Source organism: Phragmites australis, chromosome 13 (assembly GCF_958298935.1).
Source record: "Phragmites australis chromosome 13, lpPhrAust1.1, whole genome shotgun sequence".
NCBI lineage: Eukaryota > Viridiplantae > Streptophyta > Magnoliopsida > Poales > Poaceae > Phragmites > Phragmites australis.
In genome coordinates, this window is record NC_084933.1 from 29,953,466 (window position 1) to 29,964,372 (window position 10,907).

General features: G+C 42.7%; 2 protein-coding genes across 2 annotated transcripts; both read left to right on the plus strand.

Annotated features, from left to right (window-relative positions):
- Positions 1 to 81: 81 nt before the first annotated feature.
- On the plus strand, positions 82 to 5,992 carry LOC133887897 (putative glucose-6-phosphate 1-epimerase). The gene is made up of 9 exons (XM_062327913.1): positions 82 to 449; positions 2,942 to 3,016; positions 3,625 to 3,681; positions 3,762 to 3,922; positions 4,081 to 4,221; positions 4,463 to 4,565; positions 4,654 to 4,753; positions 4,860 to 5,120; positions 5,647 to 5,992. Exons 1-8 carry the CDS (start codon positions 321 to 323, stop codon positions 5,096 to 5,098), a joined length of 1,005 nt encoding a protein of 334 aa, XP_062183897.1. The 5' UTR covers positions 82 to 320; the 3' UTR covers positions 5,099 to 5,120; positions 5,647 to 5,992.
- A 1,043-nt stretch (positions 5,993 to 7,035) lies between these two features.
- On the plus strand, positions 7,036 to 9,796 carry LOC133887898 (uncharacterized). Its single transcript, XM_062327914.1, has 2 exons — positions 7,036 to 7,630; positions 7,743 to 9,796. Exon 2 carries the CDS (start codon positions 8,109 to 8,111, stop codon positions 9,318 to 9,320), a length of 1,212 nt encoding a protein of 403 aa, XP_062183898.1. The 5' UTR covers positions 7,036 to 7,630; positions 7,743 to 8,108; the 3' UTR covers positions 9,321 to 9,796.
- The last annotated feature ends 1,111 nt before the right edge of the window (positions 9,797 to 10,907 follow it).

Genomic DNA, 10,907 nt, shown 5'->3' on the forward strand with positions numbered 1-10,907 from the left:
TGTACGTACACCGACAAATACTTTGAGAAAGCAAGTGGGTGTATCACCGTCCGGGACCTTTTTTTATCAGTAAAGCGCATCAGAATGTACCAGCAACCCAATGCTTGGCCGAGCTGAGCCGAAACAAGGCAAGAACACGTACACACTCTGCCAGGCTAGAAAACCAAAAAAAATTGCAATAGATCGCGATCACAATTCACAAAGGCATCTCGAGCTTAACTATTTAAGCTCCAGAGTGGAAATTCCCCCCAACTAAGCTAGCACTGGAGATCTCTCCCTCCCTCTACTGCTCTGCTCGCTACCACTGTTCGCGCACGCACATGTCGTCCTCGTCGTCGTTGGCCGGCGAGGAGAAGGGCGCCGCTCCGCCGCCGCAGGTGGAGCAGTGCAAGGGCGTGAACGGCCTCGACAAGGTCGTCCTACGCGAGGTCCGGGGCAGCTCCGCCGAGGTAGTATGCTGCTGCTGCGTCCACCCCCACCCCCCTCTCCCTGTCTCTTCTGATCGCTTCGTTCCACCTGGCAAGTGCTCCGGCGGCTAGATCCCAGCGCAGATCTCCGCGTCGCTTGCCATAGTGGTGTGCGTTACGGAGCGGGGTCGGATGTGGTTGCTGCTCCCGTCGCGTGTAGTTGTTCTCCATGAAACTGGTTGGTGCTTGGTATTAGTCCTCGTGCGGTGGGTTTTCCTATGTGAGATCAGATTGGCTTCGTCACGGGACTCGTTTCCAAGTGACTCGGTGTAGCAGACGAGTGTTCTGATCCCAGTCTGAGTCTGTCCCACGTATTCAGTTTTGATCCTTTGGCTTCTAAGAAGCCGTTACTGAAGAATGGTTATCCGAAATTAGCAGAGAACTAAAATCAATGGCTAATGTGATAAATCATGGTGTTTCTGTAATTTCTGAACATGAGGCTTTGTTACGTTAATACAACCATTTCCAGATTTCCTTGTACTGGGGAAGAAGCCAAGGAGTATTTTCGACTGGAGCTAAGTCACTCTTCTGACCACCATTACCCATTGTTGCAGTACAATGCCTCCTATTGCTCACACCATATCGTTCTACTGGTCTAAAACTGTGGGGAACTGGGGACACAACAGACTTTGGTTAGTTGATGATTGGATTAGGTAAGCTCTGTTAAGGATGAAATAGAGCTCACCAAGAGGGTTCTTTATTTGGCTAGCCAATAGAATTGTGGAATAACGTCAACGGTGCCATATGATGCACTTTTGTATTGGAGGAATGTAAATATGTGTTGTGCAATGGTGAACGGATAGGAATTCATAGGGCCAGCCGTCCTAAAGACTATTCTTTTTATGCTAGGATTAATATGAGTGGTTTGTTACATTGACATAGAATTTTGGTTGATCTCGAGGCAACTCCATGAAAAAATAAATTTGAAGATTCGATCAATACTTCCACACCATATGAAATCCCATAACTTTTGGGATTTAGGTTCATATGCAGCTACTTCTAGTGCATTCAGCTAAAGACAACCATACAATACTACAGGTGGGATATTTACCTGAAAATGTCGTTTTGTTTTGCTGCTTCAGTCTATTATCTATTTTAGGATGTCCCGTTGTTTCAAACCTTGTTGCTTGTGATCTTGTGATAAATTTCTTTCTGCTTTCTACTAAATCCTAATGGACCAATCCCATAGTGATAATTGTTCTTCATAATTTTCCTACTTCAATTGGACATCTCTTTGCTCCTAATTGTCCAAATATGTGAACAATTTCCCCAAGTGTCTGAGTCAATAGTATGGGGGCGGATCAGAGGCATTATGAACACAATCTTTGCCTCTTTGGGACACCAAGGAACAACTTAACTGTTTCTGTAAAGGCCTACTTGTGGACTATCGAGCCTTATTATCACTCATCAATAAATTCTCGTGGAGCTTCATTCAATATACTTGTTGCTGACTTTAGTCTCTATGCCTTGGCACTGATGATAATTGATGAGTAGTTATTTGGGCTGATGCTCTGCCATGGTGCACTTTCTGCTCAAGTATAGAGATAATCATGAAGTCAAAACCGGCAGAACATTGGTGAAAATGCCATAAGATAATTCGAGCTGATGGAGAGAGGGCAAGCTTGTGCACAGTGCACTACCCTTTTGGGTTGTTGGCCAGGCATCCAGCCTTGCTGTAGCATTAACCTTCTTAATCTTGCCATGCCTATTATTGTACTTGTCATTACATAATCCACTTAAACATGCTTTTAGTCGCACCATCTGGGTGATCATCTTGACTTGACATTAACTAACAAGCACAGCTGTAGTATCCTTGTCGAGTCAAATGAATAACAAGAAGGTGCTTGGGGCTAAGTAACCACAGACTAACATGCTGTTGCATAATTATAAGCTCAACACCAAGTCAACTATAATAATCTTATATATTCCCACTAAATTTAACAAGATTATATAGTACTCATATTTGAATTTTGGGCTATGAAGAAAGCTGTTATAATGGACACTATCATTCATGGAATAATCAGCAACATGATTTCCAGTAGATGGACATAGGAAAAGAACAGCACTGAAATAGAACAATACGTTTCAGCTTGTGGTCTGCAGGCATTTTGAAGAGGCCTCGCTTTGGTGCTTGGCGGGGGCCTCCAGTCTGGGCTCTCTAATGCCTTGAGCTAGTTTGGTCAGGTTGTTTTTTTCATAACTCAGTGGTGCATCTGTACGCTTAAAATGGGACTTGCGCGCGCTTGTTTGTTGTAATAGTGTTTTATTCCTTCTTAATATAATGATGGGCAGCTCTTCTGCTGGCTTGAAACAAAAAAACAGAACAATGTGTTAAACTGCATGTGCAATTATTTGCATTATTTTCCTCTATGCTGTCCTGATCTCCTTTTAAGAACTGTTTTGTTTTGTTTTTTTGCTTGCAACCTAATACAAACATACGGTCATTTAATAATCATGTATTTCATTGCTTTTAGGTGTACCTGTATGGTGGGCATGTGACATCATGGAAAGATGAGCATGGAGAGGAGTTGCTTTTTGTTAGCAATAAGGTGCTATTTTTTTTTCTTTCTTACATATGAATGCGTGCAAGTGCCTTAAATCTTTCAGCAATATATCAATTATAGTGAACGCTTGTTTGAGATTGGACTGATTGAACTGTTTAAATTAGAGTATTATTCTCGAAATGACTGTAAATGCCCTTACTTCATTTCATCCAATCTATAGTCAGTCCTCCTAGAGTTCTTGCTCTGTAGCTGTTCTGTCCGTCCAACCTCAGTACGATATTTACCCTGTAATGATCTAAGAACCATTGCATACATGCTAACACATACCTATTATGAAAGGCAATCTACCACTTTTACCAGTTCAATACTAGTTTTTTTTTGGGTGGGGGGGGGGGGGGGGATTCTGCAGCCAAAAAGTTTTATCTTGAGTTATCGTTGACTGTTTAATTCAGTAATTCAAACAATCTCTACATCAAAGTTCATTGTAGTCTTTCTCATACACCTTATACCTCTTATTATCATTCGCCAGACTCTACTGCTCTTTTGTGCTTATTGACATGGAATAATATGTGAACTTGAATATCACTGGAGCATTACTTGCATCTTATTATTGATTGTTTAACATTTGGTTGCTGCTATCACTGTTCTATCAGGCTATTTTCAAACCTCCCAAAGCTATACGTGGAGGAATACCAATATGCTTTCCACAGGTATGCCATTGTCCTTTCAACACCTTTTTGCTTCTCTAATGCCTTGCGAATGTTAATTTTCTTAGTACATCCTGATGTAGTTTTCCAACTTTGGAAATCTGGAACAACATGGATTTGCGAGGAATAGATCCTGGAGCGTTGATACTGATCCGCCACCATTTCCAGTACCAACTTCCAATAGAGCATATGTTGACTTAATCCTTACATCCACTGAAGAGGATTTGAAGATCTGGCCTCATAGGTGAGTATATCATTACATGCTGATAGTGATTTAATGCCATCGTAGGAAATCCGAAATGCTTATTTTTGTTATATTTCTTTGTATTTGTTGCAATGTAAGGCAAGCATATCCGCCCGCATGTTCACATGTATCAGTAAGAGCAAATCGTTATATTGCAGTTTTGAATACCGTCTGAGGGTTGCACTTGGTCCTGGTGGTGATCTGATGCTAACTTCACGTATAAGAAATGCTAATGCAGATGGAAAGTCGTTCTCTTTTACCTTTGCATACCACACATACTTTTCGATTTCAGATATCAGGTATGTTTGTTCAACTCTTGATCATGGCCATCATCTTTGAAATATTCAATATGTCAGCATAGTATTGGAAGTAACCTTGTAGCAGCATGTTTATCCCCAATCTAAATTTGTTTGACCCAACTCTGGTATTAACTCACTATAATTGTTCTAACTCTGAAATCCTTTACGGTGTAAAACTATGTTTATTCTTAAGTATATAGAAGTCCTTTCTTCTCTGCATGATTCCATGCTAATATTTCAGTGAGGTACGAGTAGAAGGCCTGGAAACTCTGGATTACCTAGACAACTTACAAGATAGATCCCGTTTCACTGAACAAGGCGATGCGATTGTTTTTGAATCTGAAGTGCGTTAACAATGGCAATTTAGTTATACACCTTTATCCACTTTTCTTTGCATTCTTACTCAAGAAAGCATACATATTTTTTTTACAGCTGGACAGAATATATCTGGGTACACCGTCAAAAATTGCCATTATTGACCATGAGAAGAAAAGAACATTTGTTGTGAGGAAAGGAGGCCTTCCTGATGCTGGTCTTGTGAATGCTGATCTTTCCTTTGCTTACTACTGCACTAAACTATTGTCATTGAAACCATTCAAAAATGAAGTTGATGAGGTTTTGTATATTCTATGTTACAGTTGTTTGGAACCCCTGGGACAAAAAGGCTAAGGCTATGTCAGATTTTGGGGATGATGAATATAAACGCATGGTTTGTGTGGAGGCAGCTGCCATTGAAAAGCAGATTACTCTGAAGCCTGGTGAGGAGTGGACTGGGAAGTTGGAACTTTCTGCTGTGCCATCTAGTTATTACAGTGGTCAGCTAGACCCTGACCGTGTGATTCAGGAATCAAGTGTCCCAGAGGATTCGATTGGCTAGTCCTTGCTGTGTTTCTTTGCAGGTAACATTTCTAGTAGTAATATGCCCCGCATAAAGGTTGTGAACGTCAAATACAAATGAAACACAGTACTATGCACACTTCATATTATATTGGAGTTTTTTCTTTTTAAAATATAATCAGACAAATACATTTTTTTGGTGCATGTACACATTTTGTTTTTGTAGAAGTGCTTAAGTTTTTACGTGATGTGTTGTGTCAGAACATGTGTTTGACATCCTTATTTCTGGAGCAACCCAAGTGTCCATACTTGTTGATCAGCATATGAAATACATTGCCAAGAATTACGACAGTAATGAGCTCATTAAAGAAGGATACTTGGCATTATACCAGGATAAGGATATCAGTGGAGAGTACTAGGAAATCATCAGAATTTACAGTGAAAATGGCAACCACATTGAGGAAGACTAGCTAATGTGCACATTGTTGTTTCAGATGTTTGCAGCGATAGATACCGATATATCATGGATCAATATTTTGCTGTGAATTCTTGTGTTGGGTTCACACTGATATGTTTCGAACGTTTCAGGTAGACCATTAATTATATCATATGCATAAGGGACACTGCCAACAAGGAATGTCGACATGTTTCTTCGATTCTATTCAAATATTTGTTGTTTTCCATTCGGAATGCATATCCGGACTGAGGAACATCAAATTGGTTTCTTTTTTGGGGTCTACGTGATATAAGGGACAAATCAGTGTTCATACCCTGTACAGGGATGTTTGAAGCGAGAAACATCTTCAATGGATTGTAAAATAAAAGAAAATTTCTATTTTATTTTCATCCATTCTTTTTGCCTTCAGATGTGTAAGTTCTATACTGGACCTAGAAAACGGAGATGGTGCGGAAATGAACACGCATATTGTGTAAACATTCTGAAGCTGAGGCTGCATTGCTTCTTGTGTGATTGCAGGACAAAAAACTTATCTAGACGCTCCACTTACATATGCATTTTACTGATTATCTAGTCCTTACTGGAGGCTTGCTCCTTATTGTAAAATATCATCTTGATTCTGGTGGTAGTTTCGTATAACGGACTGATGAGGTACGGTTTGCTTGGTCTTCCAAATTGGACTGGTTTAAGAATCAAGGGGTGGTGTTTTCGGGTCGCTGCCATCATTGATGAATCATGTAACAGTATCTAGTAAAATAATATACGAAATCTAGTAAGATTATTACTGGGATATATATTTTCGAGGTTAGTCTCCGCTCCACTTGCATCAATTTTAAATATTCATACGGATACCAATTGTAAAAACCTAAACTGTATGGCTGCACATATATCAATTAGTTTGGAGTGAAGGGGAGTGAGTATGCAATTTCTATAGCACGGTAAGGAGTCATTGAGCTACGTTCCCGTCGAAGTTGACACAGTTTGGATCAATGGTTTGTATGATATGAACTGACAGCTGAAGTGGACAGAAATAACCCTTTCCGGTCAGATGATTCAGCTACCTCTCAGCTTTTGTTGAGACTCAGGCGGTAAAAAAAAGCTTGAAGTTTATGAGCTATTTGAGTTTGACTTGTTTTAAGCTCGATTTAAGTTTGGTTCTATCTCAAAACGAGCTAAACTTGAGTCTGATCAAGACTCGTGAGTCTTGCAAGCTCAAGCTCGATAAGACTCGAGATAATGAGTATTACGATTTTTATTTGAGTTTAATATCATATCTAGTTTATACGGTCTTAATTTTCTTTATGTATTTTCAAGGTCAACGAGACATTGCACAGATCGAAAGTGACAGACTATTCTCAAACTTACATTGATGATCACGTCACAACAAACAACCAAGACGGTAAGATCTACTCGAGCTTTTTTTAGGTTTCTTTCGTAACCTATCCGCTCGCTCGAGCTCGGCACGATCTTTTGTCGAGCTTGACTCTAACAAGACAAGTTTGCTCGAACTCGGCTCGTTAACAGCCCTAGTCGAGAGTAATGACTATTGTTGATGAGACAGTGTTGTTGTAATGCGCCTATAGAATTTCCGGAGAAGACTCCTCTGTGATCATATTTTGATACTTGAACTAACAAGGTGCAATCCATCTCAGCTCGAGAGCCCATGAGTTCTCGAATGAATCAAACAGGAAAACCAAGATTTCGTCACATGATGATGCTACAGCCAGAATCAGGATCATCAAATGATGAGAAGCAGAATCAGATGACACTTCGTACCGGGGACAGAGGCCGCGAAGCAAAAGGCCTCTTCGCTGACGCCGAGCAGGTGTCCACTCCCACCCTCCCCTTCTCCTTTCGGCTCCCCTGCGCGATCAAATCCGATTCAACGGCCGAAAAAAACCCTCCAAGTAGAAACCAAAAAAGGAAAAGGAAAAAAAACTGAGAGAGCCCAAGCCGAGAGGAACACGAAGAAGCAAGGAGCGAAGCAGCCACGAGCGAGCCCATCCCACCCACGAAGCAGCAGCAGCAGCAGCAGCAGCCTCGCCGCGCGCCCGAGCAACGCCGCGGAACCGCCCGCCCTCCCGCCGAGAGACCCCGGCGGCCTCTGAGCAGCGGGTGCGCAATTCTTCTTCGTCTGGTCCCCGACCCGGTTCCACCAATCCCAATTGCTCCCCTCGGAGGTCAGCTCAATTCCTGCTGTTTCTCAGATTTGATTCGGTACGTCCAGGTGCGTTGTCATCCTCGCCGGAGATCCAGGCGGTAGGAGCTCGGCGGGGTCGGGATCATGCTTCCATTGCTCTAGGGTTTGGGCCGGTAATCCAACTGGCTCGCCCAGCCCCAGCCACTATGCTTGATTTAGGCCTGCTGCACCTCTCCCGGGGCGGCTCCTTGATTTCGCGGAAATTGGTGTGGCGCCAGTGGAGATGAGATCCCCTCCATGGCCGGCGAGCTGGGGATTGGGGTACGGGCTCACGCTCTGCAGGAAGCGGCGCAAGCCCTAATGGTTTGATCCGAGCTGGGTACGGTGTGCTATCCACAATTGGTGGTTTCTCCAGTCTGAATAAGACATTGGGTTCGCTGTGGTGGTAATTGAATGGAAACTATAAGGGAGGAGGCCTGGCCAGTGGCCGCACAGCAGCGGCAGCAGCCACCACTGCCCCAGCAGCAGCAGCAGCAGCAGAATGGCCGTATTGATCTCCGGGTGTTGAAGGCTCAGATAGAGAAGCGGCTTGGTCCAGACCGTTCGCGACTGTACTTTGGCTACTTGAATGGCTACTTGTCGCAGAGGCTCAGCAAGCCAGACTTTGACAAGCTGTGCCTGCAGACACTGGGGCGGGAGAACCTCCAGCTGCACAACCGGCTAACCCGCTCAATTCTCTACAATGTCTACCAGGCAAAGTGCCCGCCTCCATCAGCAGATGTGGGGAGGCCTGTGGTAGCATCGGCAAAGAAGGTTTCTCAGGCTGCTGAAGTGTTCAATACTTGCAATGGGGATGCCAGGTTGTTATATAACATGGGTTCAAATGGTAGGGTGGAGGCTGCTGTCAATCACATCAAGGTTACTCATGGTGTTTCTGCAGCTGCTGAGAATGGTTCTCTAAGTTCACTTGAGTTGAAGAGATCGGTGCATTTTGAACAATGTGAACCTGCAGAGCCGTTGGCAAAGCGCCCCCGTGTGGAGAAGTTGCCACCTGATAATATGCTCTTGCGGCGAAGAAGTATGAGCAGCGGTGCAGATCGTTCTGCGGAAATGCTGAAAAGTCCTGTACGGGCTCCTCTCGGAATTCCTTACTGTTCAGCAAGTGTGGGTGGGGCAAGGAAATTGCCACCACCAACAATAAGCGCAGGTGAGGATCACTTTAACAGCTGTCTTGAGCATGGTGGGCTGTTCAGCAGTGAGCTGCTGCATAGGCGGATGGAGAAAACAGCAGAAACACTGGGCTTAGCGGGCCTCACAATGGATTGTGCTGAGCTTCTGAATAGTGGTCTGGACAAGTACTTGAAGAACCTGATTAGGTCGTCTGTTGAGTTAATAGGAGCTAGTGTTCAGAGGGATGCAAGGAAAGGGACACCATACAAGCAGCAAGCTTATGGAAAGCAGATTAATGGTGTCTGGTTGGCAAATCATGTTAACATGCAATCAGGCAGCGGACCATCAGGAGCCACAAATGAGATCAGAAGTAACCACTTGGTCTCCATCAATGATTTCAAGGTAGCTATGCAGCTAAACCCTCAACAGCTTGGGGAGGACTGGCCAGTCCTTCTCGAGAAGATATGTCTATGTTCTTCAGAGGAAAATGACTGACAGATGGTGCTTTCTACTTCACATGAAGTTTTGTACCAATGTGCTTCTTGGTGCCCATCCGATGTACATTTGAGCTTGAAGTGGCAATAATGCAGGCACATCACAGGAGATGCACATTTGGGATCAAGGCAGAATTCTGCTTTCAGGTTCAACAGTCAGATTTGTAGTGAAAGAAAGCCATTTTTTTTGTCCTGATAAATGATGCCCCAATAAAGGAAAACATCGTCTGTCCGTTAGCTTAGGCCTCATTAGCACTTACGAGGTGGATAGTGTTACATCCAAAAAGTCCCAAATTCTATGTAACATCTGGCATAAAGGGGACTGTAGACAGCAAAATGCAAGTGCTGTCTTGTAACTTATAGGAAAATGTTCTGTAAGTTTCTAGGTCAGGATGTACATTATTGATTGCAATTTTTTCTAGGTATCTTCAGTACTAATTTCAGGAATCTTGAATGTTTATTCAATTCTTTTTGTAACTGTGTTTTGAAAGTGATATTTTATATCTCTAATATTTTACCTTTCTCCCTGGATGTGCACATGTCTGTCTTTGGGACCCCAGATAAAAGAGAGAGAGAGCTGTGATTCTGATCTTCACTTGTCTGAAATAGATGGATACCCTTTTGAAAACTGTGGTACTTGATGCTTTCTTTTATCGAACTTTTATTTTGAAGAAAAGTTTTTCTTTTGAACAGGTTTCATATTTTCTTTTGGAAAGGATTAAGGATGTATGGTGATATTATAAGGCTGAGAGAAGCATTTTTTTCTATGTTCATAGTTACGCACTGCATGTATGTTGTATCTGAACTTATCTTTTCCTCTATCTAAAGTAGGGGAGGACACTAGATGATGACTGCGTTACTACATGAGCCGTCTGAACTCTGTAGTCTCCCTGAATTTTACGTCTGCAATGTGAAGAGGCTTACTGGTAGTCCAATACATTCTGGTTTGACCAGAACACGGGATACTTTTGATGCTTTCGATGTGCTATTGTTCAACCTTCTCTTCTGGTGTTTTAATATGATGTGTAGGACTGCCGATTAGGTTCGTTGCTGGGAGCCTGGGGCATTCTGGCTATTTCCTTTTCTTTTTATCAGGAAGGTCCCACATTTGTGAAAAGGATTTGTCTTTAATCTGCAGGGATACTTGTGAAGGGGAAACAATATTTGAGCAACCTTTAATGCAATTTGAAATGTCTAACTAAGCTCTTTTCAGTGTTCGGTGGTTTCTGAGCTCTCTTTTCAGACAAGTAGCAGTAAGCCTGGAAGTCATGTAACAGATTTTGCTACTCATTTCCATGCCTGTCTTCAGCTTCATTTGTTTGATCGGCATGTGCAGGGAAAAAAGGTAGGAATGACCATCAAATTAGTCATCGACCTCGTTGGCGTGCAAATCCAGTAAATTCAAGGTTATTGCCATTAGCAGGGGCGAACCTAGTACAGGGATATACGTGTACAGATGTACATCCAATATTTTTTGCATAAGCATTCACGGTTAGTAGGTATAATTCATGCATAAACATGTAATTGAGCCAGATGGCATATATTTCAGCACAAACTCGCTAAATTGCCCACATCATCCCAAGTTCCC